The 15382-nt window shown below is 36.6% G+C and overlaps 1 protein-coding gene across 1 annotated transcript in view; it reads right to left on the bottom strand.

The window, feature by feature from the left end:
• The window catches only part of LOC108240478 (maltase-glucoamylase, intestinal), a 70533-nt gene that overhangs the window by 41996 nt on the left and 13155 nt on the right, over positions 1-15382 (bottom strand). The window contains exons 13-18 of the mRNA XM_017423963.3: positions 12018-12131; positions 11510-11594; positions 10435-10552; positions 4938-5109; positions 3072-3188; positions 459-613 (exon numbers count right to left, since the gene is read on the bottom strand). Coding sequence (XP_017279452.1) covers positions 459-613; positions 3072-3188; positions 4938-5109; positions 10435-10552; positions 11510-11594; positions 12018-12131 — 761 coding nt within the window. The remainder of the gene's footprint in view (positions 1-458; positions 614-3071; positions 3189-4937; positions 5110-10434; positions 10553-11509; positions 11595-12017; positions 12132-15382) is intronic.

Below are 15382 nucleotides of genomic sequence, written 5' to 3'. Positions count from 1 at the left end.
TTTACCTGAAAAATCTTATATTCAATAACTTCAGAAAGAAGTGAGTCAATGTAGATAAGGTGGTTGCTACAGTTGATTCAAACATATTTGGAGTAACACAGAAAAATAGTGCAGAGTTGGCAGATTTTGGAGAGAACAAATTTCATTTTGCAAAAAAACCAACTTTATAAAAGTTGGTGTGCAAATAAGGTCTAAACCATATTTAGTAACTCAAGCAGCCATGTTACTGCACCTGAGATCAATATGGTTTCAGTTTTCTATAAAATATATATATATATTTTTTAATATCAGGACAGGATATTTCATGACATACAGTATTTTCAGAACAATAATAATAGTAAATTTTATGAGCATGCTATATTCTTTTATTAAAAAAAGAAAAAAGTTCAACAAAATGACACAATCTCTTGTGTGACTTAGTACCGTGAGAATTTAATTCAACATAATAAATGACTTACTCATGCAAGACAGGCCGTACAACAGTTTCCCCAGTGGTGTGGGCTTTGTAAAACAGTGTGTAGAGGTAAGGCAGGAGAGTGTATCGTATCCTAAGGTAATGTTTGGAGCTCTGCACCAGCACTGAGTCAGCACCGTATGCAGCTGGATCTTGAGGCTGGAGACAGAAAAAAAAAAAAAAAAAAAAAGATTAAAGGGTTAGGGTTGATGAATGAGGGAGGATAGCAAAAAGAAAACAAAGATTTGTCTCTAATCTACTGGGGAACAAATGAGAAATAGATGCAAGCAGAGAAGAAACAACTTGTTTGAATAAGGCATGGGAGAGATTGGATGAGGGAGTGAGTTAAAGTGAGAGACAGGAAAACTGAAGTGGGAGGAAGAAAACTATTTCGTATAGTATTATAAATGTGTTTAGGATGAATAAGTGGACGTTAACGTAATTCATATTAAATAATATAGAGTCAAACTTTACAAATGACTAATCTAAAAGCAGATTTAGCAAAGAAAAAGAGAATGAAACAGAGGTATGATTTAATTCCCATTATACAGGCAAGTGAGGCGGTGATTAGTTGCTAAACGGCTGACTTTGCTCATCTAGCCAATCATTTATGCCCCTAGCACCTCCATAAGTCTGATGAGAACTTGTGTGAGTGTGTGTGTGTGTGTGTGTGTGTATGTGTGTGTATGGGGGGTGGTGTGGTGGGGTGTTTGGTTTGAGCCGCGTGGGCACTTGATGAGTGCAATGATTAGGGCAAAGCAAAGGTCACACATTAGCTGTCTTGTTTAGTGGAAATTGTACATCAAATTCACAATCATCTTGTGCCTGTCCTCCAGCAAGTACTAATCCTTCCTTCCCTCCCAAACACATGCTCACATAAACCGCATCCCATCGCCCCACCTAACCCCCACCTCAACCCGACTATTCTCTGCAGCAATGATGAGCATGGAAATGTCACTTGAAGAGTCTGGTTGTAGCATCAGTTTTCACATTTGGTGCTTCAGAATGACTTTTCTCCCAAGTTATTTGTGTCAACTCCAAAAATAGCTCGGCTTCGATATAAACACTGATTCAGGCTCAGCAGGCACTTTTCTCCAGCCTCTCAGTGACATAAAGCCACCGATTTGACATGTGACATTTATACTGAGCTTGTTAACAATAAATAAATAAATATCACAAGTTGGTTATGAGGCGTATTATACCCATTCATTCAGCAGATATAAAATTGTGGTGTCATTGAGAATCAGATCTGCTTTTTTGTGTGAAAAAGGTTTTGACTTTTTGTTTTTTTCAGTCTTTGCTTAGCAACAGTAACTAGGTATGGCAAGGCTTTTTGGATTGCTTTGGGTTGTGAAACTGCATGTTTAAAAAAAAAACCAAATTGTTTGCAACATGTAACTGCAACAGCTCATACGTTGGTCTCCCCTAAAAACAACTCACATCTGACAACAACCCAAATAAGCCAAAGGATGAACAGATGGCTCCTGTGACTTCAGCAACCCTATTAGTGTGATTGTCCCAATAACAACTTATAGACCTGGAACTAGTTCCAACCTGTGATCAGAACCGGAAAAGCCTTTTTTTCCCCTTGTTTCTTCTTCAAGAAACAAGAAACAAGGAAAAAAAAGTTCAGTTTGCCTAATTTTAAAACATTAGGATTTCCATGTCCTGCATGCCTGGAAATCTCCACCAGTACATTAGATTTGGTGAAAACATATCCATCCATCCCTCTATTCATCTTCTTCTATTTATCAGTGGCCAGGCTGTGAATATAAAAGGTTCAGGAGGGAAAGTCAAACATCTTTCCTCCTAGCAACAGTCTCCATTTCTTTCTGGGGGTATCTGAAAATGTTCTCAGGTCAGAGAGGATATGTAGATCCTCCAGTAGGGGTGTGCGTGTTTGTGTGTGTCTGTGTCTCTTGCATTAATTAAGAACTACATTTTAAAAATAATAACAATAATAATGAAAAAAAAAACAATCTGTCAGATGGACACCACGTTTCATCATTCATATAAAAAAAAAAGTTGCCTTACAGAGCTAACTCATTCTTGACCAACACATCCAGCCAGGCTCACAGCTGGAGTTGAGGCAGTGCAGGTAGAGAGATAATTCTACCAAGTCCATCTGTTGCCTGTGGGGCACATCTCAGCTGAAACTGTCTTGCTATTTCTCAACATGTTGGTTGTGAATTCAACATATGGCACATCACATTATGCTAACACAACATATTTTTGCATTATGGGTATGTTTTACTTAACTGTAAAATCGTTAAACGTTGCTGTGGTGCTACATTTTAATTCAGGTTCAGACATACTCCAGTCCCCAGAGCAGCTGGGATTTTCAACAGCTCACAATCATAGCTTTAGACCCAAAACCAGAAGTCCCACTGCTCCCATTATATAAAGCAATTGTACCAGTGTTGGCATGATGACAACCTCTATGGATAAAGAAAGTAGTTTATATTTTTAACTGCTCTGAGTTTATAGCACCTCCACAGTGTTATGAAACAAGGGGTATACCCTGCAGCACTTTAGACCAAACAGGGGCTCTGTGATCCATAAATCTAAAAGTGACAGTCTAATATAAGAACCGTGGGACAAAATGCCTTTACAGTACCTTGTAGCCCTGAGCGTTGTGGTTTCGACTGAAGGGATAGAAGGCGCCCACCTGCATCCAGCGACGACACAGCTCTTCACTTGAGTCGTCAAAGAAGCCACAGATGTCAGCTCCGATCTGAAACACATGAGAGGATGACAGGCTGACATTTTGCCAGAATCTGCTGTATACGTCTGCCAATCTCCTTAATATTGTTGTTGCACTGGAAACATTGAGCCTGGAATGTCATTTGACAAACTCAAAGTAATAAACTCAGACGAACGCAATGGATTCCCAGTTTGAGGTATTAAAATGAAATATCTGCAGGTTATAAATGTCAGTCCACGTATCTTTGATGAGAAAAAGACTTTGTCTGAACTTAGAAGATCTCTTGGAGTTTTGAGAAGCGACACCAATAAGATAATTGGCCACGTCTGCCTCTTTAAACGATTCAATTCAGTTGAGATTTACAAACAGAGAGTGGATGTGAGCAATAATATTTAGTTACATTATTATCACAGCGGAGTCCAAGAAAAGGACTCCAGTCAAACGCCAGTTCACAGAAACTGACTGCTTGCTATTGTTTACAAGTGGACACGTTTTACAGCAGCCTCAATGAGCAGGAATCCATCCAAATCTCTTTTTTCTCTCTCTCTCCTCTTTGTTTGCAATTGTGTGTGTGCGTGTTTGTGTGTGATTCCGAGGATCCTAAAGTCTGCTTGACAGAGTCCTACCAGGAGTAGTTGGCATCTGTAAGACCCCCCTGGTGTGCACAGCTGGATGAGTGTGTGTGTGGTTTGTGTGTGCAGCTGAGTTCCTGTTGTTTTCTTACTGCTGTTTGCATTCTGTGCAGTGGAGGAAAACCATACACATGGGTGGTAACTGACAGTGAATTCCTTTCTGAATGTAATGGCATTCTTACAAAGTAGTATTTTTCCAGGCGTTTTAATGAATCTTTTTGCAGACACACCTTTCTTGCCTGCCTCTGTTTCTAATTGCATCAGTCAGAGTAGAGATAGCAATTAGCTACTAAATCTGCTTTCAAAAGGAAGACAGCCAATAAAATGGCACAATCACAGAGTAAATGAAAAAAAAAAAAAGAAACATTAAAGATATATTTCAGGTCTTTGAAGTGGGGTTCTAAGGAAAGGTAATGAACATTCAATATCTTACTTAGTGTAGATTGCTTTTTGAACAAGCTTAGTTTGGAGAATTCTGACCAAATCAGCAAGCTAATAGCCAGTCTGAAAAGGGCCTGTTCCAAAGTGAAGTCTGCCATCTTAAAACAACTCCACTCTGAACATTTTAAAGCAGGTAATGCAAGTGCTATTTAATATTCATTTGCACTGCCAGTACTTTAGCATTACAAGGTAATTTCAGCAGAAATATTATGATAAGCCAGCCTTTTTTTTTCAAATCATGTTAAAAAATCTAAATGTACACATATATTCCTTATATCTTAATTTTTTCTAAAAACTCATCAACGTTACAATGTATAACAAATAAAAATATTTAGAAGAAATTTCATTTATATTATTTGTTTTAGTTACTATACTAGTAGTCCATAAAAATATTTGCTTTTTTTTTTTACCTGAGCATGAACAATTCAAAGCTATTTTTACTGATTATACACAAAAAGTCAGAAGTTGAATAAAAAATAATAATAATACTAACACTTCTATAATATGGAATCAATAAAAATGTATATCTGTAAAACAGATAAACCTAATTTTTTGTTTTAATTGTTCTGCTAAATCCTTGGTTATTTTTATTTTTGTTTAACAATTTTTAGTTTGTTTTATTCACACACTTTTCCCCCCTGTCATTACGAGTTCTGAACCTGTGTGTATCACATACATAAGCGTATGAACTGGCAGTTATACTCACATAGGGAATTCCAAATAGCCCAAACTCTAGCATGCCAGGTATGGCCCATTTAATGTCATTCCAGTTGGCAGCATTGTCCCCCAACCAATGTCCTGAATATTTGCCTACACCTGGAAAGGAGGAGCGTGTCAGCATCAGGGTACGGTTCGACCCGAACACTCGCTGCAGGGCTCTATGGAATGGAGAGGAGGCAGCAGAGAACAAGCAGGAGTGGCGGAGCGGGGAGTCAGAAAGATAAAAAGGACACAGGGACAGGCAAAAAATGAAATAAAGAGACAAAATATTAAGCACACATATAGTAATAAAACAAAACAACAACAACAAAAAAAGGATTTTACTCTCGGGCTAGTTCTTTTCTTTTCTCGCTATGTGGTATTGTTTAGCTTGAGAAAAATCAAAGATGCATTGATCTCCCTGACATTACAAAGTCCTGCTGATGTTTACAAAATGTATCTTCAGCCAATAAAACATTGTAATTAGAGGACGAAAGAAGAACTAAAAAGAAGGAGGCAATGAAATATGAACATTCAACATAAATGAAGGGATACAGCAAATCTTCAAAGGAGTTTCATATCTTGGTCTCAAGCAAAAATGTATTTGCATTTTGTAAATGTGTTGTTGTGTGAGGGTGTGTATTGTATTTTTCATTATGCACAGATTTTGGTTACATATTGCTGCAAACCTTCACTTGTGAGTGGTTAAAAAAGTACCTTTGGAGACCCACTGGCTTAATAATTATCATCTTGTTGTCTAAAACAGAAAGTGTTTTTTTTACTTTTTTATAAAGCAATCAGAAGCCTTCCAACCAATATATATATATATATATATATATATATATATATATATATATATATATATATATATATATATATAAAACAACATCAGAAATTTATAGCGTGACAATATGTAGGTGATAGTGATTAATAGCAAATCTTTTGACTTTTGCATTTCTTAAAATATAATAAATAATTAAATGATTTTATAAGTTAATATGCACCACATAATGTACCATTGTTAACCAAATATTTATCCATTTGGAAAATTACCCACTTTAGTGTAAAAAAAAAGTATAAAAAATTTGTTTAAAATAATAATTAAAGTAACCTTTTGGGTTAAGAAACAAGAGTTTTCATTATGAAAGAAGATACTAGTTTAATCAAAACTAGACACCATGTTTATATTGACATAAACCATGAAAATGTCATTCACTGTGTTTAATGCCTCAGAAATGGAAACAATTTCTTTGCAAAGTTATTGTGTGGCCATTCTGCCTTGCTGCAGGATAAACAGAACGGTCGATAGGTTTTGGGGAAAGACATCACTCTCCAATTAGGAGCTGCAGTTTCTGGAAAGATTACATTACTTCACTCTATGAGGTAACTGAAAAAACAACAACAACAACAAAATGTTGGAGGCAAAAGTGAAAGCTTTCAGTGGTAAAGAGTCAGGAAATAAACTGACAAGTTATAAAACTGTCCATAATCCAAGATAGTATTGAATCTTTGTAGTGCTGGCACAACACACCAACCAGCCACAACATAAAAACCGCTCTTCTAAGATAATGAATATTTCCTATGTCCCACCGGAAGATCTCTGACTCATCAGCCGATAGATCTGGGAGTATTCTCTGGTGTCTGGAACTAGAACTTTGATAGCTTTTATTTTGTGCCATGTGGATATGTATGTGGTGCTTCTGGGGATTGAGCCTGTTCTGATGCATCCAGAGGACACTCAATCAAACTGAGATCTGTGGAGTTATGAAGCTTGGTCAACAACCTAAGCTCTTTATTGTGCTTTTTAAGCTGTTCCACAGCAGTTTTTTTTTTTTCCAGGGTGGTCTGAAAAGTTGTCTTGTAGAGGGAGGTCAGAGTCATTAAAGAGCATCTTTGCTATATAGGGGTGTGCTTTGTCTCAAACCTTTGCATTTATTGTAGTTTTTGACAGGGCAGCAACTGTTAGGAACTAGTTGGAGTCACAAGGTTGTGAGAAAATGTCTCTCCGAATAACACATGTGCACAAAGTTTTCATATATATTTACTAAAACAAATACAGTTCCAGCATTCTAGAATTACAGAAACTAAACTAAGAAGGGTTAGAAACAACCAAAACAGCCCCTGCCAACTTGTTGCCAACAGTCACAGTTCAGTAAGATACCAGTTTTATGTAAGAAGCAATAAATCAACTACTTTACTCTTTTATTAGTTTATATTCACAATTTAGTATTTGTTAGAACCAACTACTTTCTGGAATTGGTTCATCTTTGTTACAGAATCTAACTCTTTTTTTTTAAGCATAAAATAAAAATAATGATTAAAAAAGGCAGTTAATCTTACTGACATAAGAAAATGATATATAAACCACCACAAGTAAACAAAGAAACACCACATAGAAAATTGGATTATACTTTAGGCCTTTCATCGTGTATAATGATGGTTTTAAGATTCTCTTTTTTGGCAAACATTTCCCATGGCATAAGAAAATGAATAGCATAGTAGAAAGAAAAGAAGTAGTACGTAATAATTTCATCCATAGATCTCATTTTGTTTAGTGACTGATGAAGGTTTAAATGCAACTCGCAGGATGCTGTAAAGCATACATATTGTTGATGGATTATATTTACACTTTTTTTTTTCTGTGTATCCCTTTGCAAACAGAACATAGCACTGCAGATGCTCTGGTTTGGATTCTTCTGGAACGGCAGCATTGGGGCTCATGCTTAAAAGTTAATGTATTAGTATTAGCGTGTAAGACTTACTAAAGTAAAATTCTTCCACTTATTTTGTTTTGTTGTTACTATTGATATCTCTAAGGGATTTAAAACCTAAAACGTGTCAATGCATTTACACACTTTATTGTTGCAGCTATGTGGTGTCATTACCATTGTAAATAAATATTCACTCATTGGCCTCTTTTACAAATTAAATCAAATTAAACTTTTCATCCAGTACTGACTAGGATCAGATTTTGATAATTATTGTTTTGTGCATCTGAGGTTGATTTCTTTTTTGCTCTTCATATATATTTTATAGAGAATAATAATTAAAAAAAATAGAAGATAGTATAATAAATGCTGCATGTAGCACAAAGTTTAGTTAGGTGATATTTGCCAGCCGAGTGGCCCTAAGATGCCTTATCAGAATATTTCATTGTAATGAGAGCAGATCTTGCTCATTTAACCTGTCCGAAGCAGTATGTTAAATGGGAAAGCACTAGTACATTTCATGCTATGCTTTAGTGAATCTCCTTCACTATTCTAAAATTTCTTAGTTTTATAGCCCTCATTTTAGTGTATCTGCACACAGCGGCAGAAGCATGACAAAACCATGAAATATACAGTACCCTGAAAAAAGTATTCACACCCCTTGAACTTTCCATATTTTGTCACTTTACAACCACGAACTGCACAGTTTTTTACTAGGATTTTATGTGACAGACCAACACAAGTAGTGCACAATGGTGAAGTGGAAGGAAAAATATACACAATCTCCATTTCTTTTTTCCTTCTTACAAATTAAAATCTGAAAAAGTAAGGCACACTTTTGTACTCAGCCCCTTGAGTCCATACTTTATAGAACCACCTTTTGCCACAAATGAAGCTGCAAGATTTTTGGGTGTTAAAGACAAAAAAAAATGGCAATTATCTTTTATTATTTTTTTATTTATTCATAAAATAGCTTTAGTCCAGTCAGACTGTATCGAATGCATCTATTAACAGTAGTTTTCAAGTCTTGCTGCAGATTTGAAATTGGATTTAGGTCTGGACTTGGACTGGACTATTCTAACAAATTCATACTCATGATTAAGTCTCTGTGGCCTCAAACAGGTTTTCTTTCAGAATTACCCTCCATTAAGTTCTATCTATCTTCCGATCAATCATGATCAGCTTCTCTGTCCCTGATAAAAAAAAAAAAAGCCACCACAGCATGATTCTGCCACTACCATGTTTCACGGTGGGTATGGTGTGTTCAGGGCAATGTGCAGTGTTAATTTTCTGCCACACATAGTGTTTTGCATTTTGCTCAAAAAGTTCATTTTTGGTCTGATCCAAGCAGAGCTCCCTTTTCTATGTGTTTGCCAAGTCCCCTACATGGCTTGTGGCAAATTGTAAACAGGACTTCTTATGGTTTTCTTTTTGTCATTCTTCCACAAGAGCCAGATTTGTGGAGTGCATAACTAATAGCGGTCTTGTTGACAGATTCTCCCACCTGAGATGTGGATCTTTGCAGCTCCTCCAGAGTTACCATGGATTTCTTGGCTGCTTCTCAGAATAATGCTCTCACTCCCCTGCCTGTCAGTTTAGGTGCCATATCACTTTGTACCATATTCTTTCCATTTTGAAATACTGCAATGAGTAGTGCTCTGTGAAATGTCCAAAGTTATATAACCTTACCCTGCTTTGAACTTCTGAGGAACTTTACCCATGACCTGTCGTCTGTGTTCCTTGGTCTTCATGGTTCTGTTTGATCACTAATGTTTTAAAACAAACCTCTGAGGCCTTTACAGAACAGCTGTGTTTATACTGAGATTAAATTAGACACAGGTGGACTCCATTTACTAACTAGATGACTTCTGAAGGCAATTGGTTGCACTTGGATTTTAGTTAAGAGTATCAGAGCAAAGGGGGTGAATACAAATCCACGCCACACTTTTCAGATTTTTATTTGTAAAAAAAAAGAAAAAAAAGCATGTATCATTTTCTTTTTACTTCACAATTTTCAGCTACTTTGCTTTAGTCTATCACATAAAATTCCACAAAAATACTTATAGTAGTTTGTGTTTGTAACTTGACAAAGTGTGTAAAGGTTCAAAGGATATGAATACTTTTTCAAAGCATTGTTGAGTATCCCATCTATTTGCACAATTGACAAAGAATACACACAAATTAATTTGGCAATTGTCAGTGTGATACATATGGGATTACGTATGAACTGAAAATTCTTAAGTTTAAAAGGCCTAATCTAATGTGTCATCAAGTCTACATGTGTGGTGTCATTTGGCATATATCCATGATCCATATGAATTTCTATGCTTCCGTGATTATGCCCTATACTCACGGTAAAGCCCCCTTTGTAGGTTTGTGAACATAATGGGCCATTAAACAGTTCCAGTGCCAGACCCAGATGAGAAATTCAAGCTGCCCGGGAGCCAGGCTCATTAAAACATATTTCTGCACATAGTATCCAACTTACTATTTGTCTGCAAGAGTCATAGCCTAAGAATCGGAGTGGGGCATAAGTCACTGCAGTGCAGTGAACTGACAAAACTTTTGCATGCCAGCTTTTTCACTTTTTTCAGGGCCACTGCTCAATAACCTCTGATTCCAAAAGTTAATTTTGAATTTTGCATATGTACGTGTGTGTTACACAGTTTTCACATCTCACAGTGCATTTAGAGTTGGCCAGTGTCTCATTGCTTTGTGAGGGGGTGGCAGTCCATATTGGGTTCCATATAACAAGCTGGCCAAACTACTTCTGTCACTGATTATAGATGCACTCACTTTTCAGTAGCCAGCACCATAGAGTAGCCGTATAAACTGTGGACATCATAGTGGTTCCCCCAGGCCTGCTTGGCATCCATACAAAGGGTCTTACTGTACATCACCTCATCTAGAATCTCTGAGGGGGAAAAGAAAAGATAAAGAAAGTGAGGAGATGGAATAAAGATGGCTGAAAAACCGTGAATGCAAAATATAGAGTGTAGTGAAGAATATGAAGCAATAAGAGGGGAAAGGAGAAGAGAGGGACAGAGAGAGTTTTAAAAACCTTGGTATACACTGTAAAAATGATAGCAGTGAGGAAAACAGAGAAGGAAGAGAAGTTGAAGAAGCAGATGATTAAGGAGACGAGCAATCAAAAGGGAAGCATGCCTTCTCCAGTTATGATCATGCTGTCTTGGAAATTATTGGAAATAAAGACATGGTGCAAGAGTCATTTTCAAAATTAATTACCACTGTTTTAATGTTTTCTTTTTCTTCTTCTTCTTTAAGCTTTAACCAAGTTGCTGAGTATGTGGACATTAAGTTACAAACCCACATTACCCCATATGTTTTGCTAAACATCTTCAGTCAATTTGTAGGCTAAGGCAAGCGACTTTAAAAGATAGCTCAGATCATTCGTAATGGGGTACTGTAGAACACTTACGAACAATTAATATCCTACCTGCAGAAGATAGCTCTTTGAACAACCACAGTTTGAGGAAATATATAGAGTTTATATCTGACTGAATTGATGAGCCATAGCCAATCTGAATCCAGAATGCTGGAATAACTGTGTAAGACTTGTAAGACTGACAGCAAAGTTATGACCTTTTTTTTTAAGCATTTGCATGAGTCACTATGAGACTGGAGATGTTGAAGGACGACTGAAACTTGCATTGGGACTGGCCTTGCTCGGAATCGCTGTTAGCTTATTAATCTGTTAAGAATTAAATTTTATTTCTTCAAACTGAGGATTTTCCAAAAGCTGCATTTATCAGGAAACAATATATTTGTCCTAAAACCTTTCCACAGAACACAACTTCAAAAGTTTTGAACTTTATGTTTCCCATTACTATACAGCAATATGAAGTCTTACTTGGAGTGTAAGGTGGGTAGTTCAGTTTGTTATCAACACAACCCTTATTTGAGCCTTTCTTGAAATTAGCCACCTCGTTCATGTCCTGAAATATGGAAAAAAAGTAAAGTTGTTAATGATAATTATCACCTGCCGTCATGACAGTCTGTCTGCCTGCATGCCTGTGTGTGTGTGTGTGTGTGTGTGTGTGGGGGGGGGGGGGGGGGGGGGTGTTAAGTAATGATTGAGTCTACAATGAAATTTCAGCTAACAAATCATTTACAGTACAGATTTAATTGTTTTTTGTGTGACAATTTTCTTACTGCTCTTCTGTTTAACCCAAAGAAAAGTAATTGTCAGTGAAAATGTGAAAATTAGGCTCACTGTCTCTCTCTCTCTGTGTGCGTGTGTGTGTGTTTGCACGCGTGTGTGTGCTTGTAATTGGCTTCAAAATAATGCCTGGTTTGGAATTTACAGCTATTGAGCAGCTAATTACTGAGTTCACTTCATGTTTTTGAAACGGACTTACAATCCAGAGGGCATCGTGTTTGATCTCCCTGTAGAATCGCTCATACTCATCAACCCACCAATCGATGCAGTTTTGGCTGGTGTAGTCTGGAAACACCGTCTCCCCCGGCCAAACCTGCGAGGGAGGGAATGAGAGATAGCAGTTTGTTTACAAGCAGTACAAACATTTTCAAAATGGTCTTGGACAAAACTAGGAGAACATTAGTTTGGCATCGCTGTAAGAGCATCCCTAATGACAGGATAAATTTCAAGTTTTCTTCAAGCTTGACAGGAGTTTCTGGTACTAAAACATTGTAGTCATTTCATCCTTTTATTTAACTGTCAAAAGCATCTGGAATATGTCTTTAACCACATGCTAACAACGTGACAGGGCGTGTTGAGCCGAAACAGTGTAGGAGTAGTGAGCTCCGTGGAAATAAAACACTGTGCCTGTGGGGGTGTTGGAGAGACAGCTTTGAGATGTGGGGATGGCAAAGAAAAGAGAACAGAGGAAAAAGGAGAGATGAACTAAGAGAAAGGGTGGGATTGATGAGGGAGAGCTAGAAAAGGAGAAAGGGGATAAAGAGACAGACGAGTCGAGGAAGAGAACAGAGAGGCGAAGAAATCGATAATGCAATAGAAATCTCGAGACGTGACTGTGTGTTAGAAGTCGTCCTTAATGACATATATTGAGAAAAATGATTAATCCACAGGCAGAGGCAGAGATTTCCTTTCTCACTGGGTGTATATCTGCGTGTATGCAGTTTCTCTGTGTGAATTCTTCTGCAGAGCACAGAGATATTAAATCTCAAGGTTGCTCCACACTAGCTATCTTTTACCTTTTACTTCTGCTGAAAATAACTTTACAAGCTGGTTTGTAGCAAAGGCGTGAATCACACTTATGCACGCTCAGTGCATACAGGCAGATTTATAGGCGGATGTTTTTGGCAGGTGGTCTGAACTCCAAGGTCGAAGCTTGTTGATAGACCGTTGTGGATGCCATTGGTCTTTTATGAGTCATTTCTTCATTTAATTTAAGATTTTGTCACATATAGATTCCTACTGACACTGACAACAGGGCAAACACTTGAAACAAATCTGCTGGCATTTGAAGCTGCATATCTCACTCTTGTCTTTTTTCTGCTTTTATGTCCCCTTTTTGCCATCCTGCCTATCTGTCTCCTTTCTTTTTACCTGATTCTCTGCATCCTTTTGCCTCTACGCTTTCTTCAAAGTGGCTCCTTAACTTCCACTTTGTCTGTCCCTTTGTTCTGTGTACCTGACAATCTGTTCTTTTGTTTCACTGTGGCTGGATTCCTGTGTAAGTCTCTGTCAGCTACTCTGTAAGACAGCCAGTCTGTCTCCGAGTACATTCTAATCTATTATCTACATTCACTGCTAATCTATTATCTTTTTCTGTCTGTATGCTTGTCTTCTTTGTTCCTGTCTGCCTTCTTCACCTTTAACCCACATAAACCCTCTTTATTCTCTCCCAGTTACTTGATTTATTTCCCTTTTTTTTGTTCTTACATCTTTGGCGAGGAGTGAAATATTTATAGGTATAAGTTAAGCTGTTCTGTGTTTTTTTTTTTTTTTGACTCACGTATGGAAACATATAGGCCACTGAGAAAAGCTTTTATCCTTATCTGCAGGCAATTAGCTGTTTTAAAAGCAGAATAAATAGCAGCCCGTCGCTGTATTTGCCATCACTGCTAGTGCAGACAGAAAAAGGTTTTTTTTGTTGTTGTTTTTGTTTTGAAATAACCTGGCCCTTTTGTTATTTTTATTTTATTTTGTTTTTAAGAACACATCATATGAAAATAAATTGCAATCAGTTATACTCACAAATGTAAGGCGCAAACAGCCCCGAATAGCATTTTATTTAAAATCTGTTAGACACTGATGAACTCATAGCCGTTTTTCTTTTCTTTTCCGTCTCTATCTCCCAAACACTTAAACTCCCACCTCAATCTGTCATGCAAAGAACATTTTAAGATTAAACACTAATGCAGAATAAATGCATATGTTTGACCTGTTCATAAATAGCATGAAAGTTTGATTAGTAGAGGGTACTAGGCCTAATTGTGTGTAATCGAAGGCAACACTATGAAAGCATGGGAGCAACATACTTCTGCCCCCAACCCACCACCACAACACTCTGCAGGAGGGAGCCTTTTAAAGGTATGCTCCCTGGGGAAAAGGATCAAAAAGTAATATTCTGGGTGCTTGAACTTCCATTTGGGAGTATAAAATGACTTGATAGAGACTGTGAGCTAACCATACATAAACATAGACAAACATGCAAATTTATGACTTTGCTATGTAATGTAAAAAAGAAGAAAAAAAAATACTACACAGTGTGAAGATTCTTCCCAGCTATGTAAGAAGCAGGTTTTAATGCTGAACATTCAAACACATTAACAGCTCATCAGCATCAAACTAAACAAATTAATTAGACTCAAAATTACCATGAAAACATTGCTTTGATTGGATAGCAGTAAAGTGATGACTGTCCTTGTTCTTGTGATGAAATGAGCATTTAAAATTGAACTGGATGATACTGTCTGACTCATTCAAACTACTAAAGAATACTTTCCATAGTAGAGGTTTTCAAAAACTCTGTTTTCGTTGTATCCATGTAGACATAAGATACAGTTCTTTTCAGAAACAATGATGTTGCAGTCTGTTTCACACAAGCACACTACTGCCTTCTGATCTAAAAACTAAAATAACAATAAATATCTTAGTTAATAACTGAGAGAAACAATATGATAAAGAAGACATTTTAGAAAAATCTTTAGGTAAGCTAAGAATGTTCTTCTTCTGTATTTTAATATGTTATTAATGTGGATGTTCTCACCACCTAGTGGTGTGACAGGGGAAATTAATCATGTTTTTACAATCATGTGTGTGGAGAAAGATAAAGACAGTGAAGAAACATAAAATGTTTAAAAATATTTGAAGTACACTAGATGGGCCCTAAAACTGTCTGTTGATATTGTGGGCTTTGGCAGTAAAAGGCCCCTTTTGTGTAGTATCAAAAATTAAACTTTTCATTCTATATAAAACTGTTCATTCTAGGCACTGATATTTTAACATAAAATTACATACTTAATGAACATCTTATTTGTATTAGCTTTTAAAATTGTTTTGTTTGTTGTATCTTTGACAGAATTGACAGAATTTTCATGATTCATAATTTTCTTAGAAATTTTATTTATTTCACTCAATATTTAAATTCTATGACTATATATATATATATATATATACAGGTGCTGGTCATAAAATTAGAATATCATGAAAAAGTAGATTGATTTCAGTAATTCCATTTAAAAAGTGAAACTTGTATATTATATTCATACATTACATACAAACTCATATATTTCA

This window comes from Kryptolebias marmoratus, linkage group LG2 (genome assembly GCF_001649575.2).
Source record: "Kryptolebias marmoratus isolate JLee-2015 linkage group LG2, ASM164957v2, whole genome shotgun sequence".
Taxonomy (NCBI): Eukaryota; Metazoa; Chordata; class Actinopteri; order Cyprinodontiformes; family Rivulidae; genus Kryptolebias; species Kryptolebias marmoratus.
Note: the sequence above shows the minus strand (reverse complement) of the source record. Positions and strands in the feature narration are given on the sequence as shown.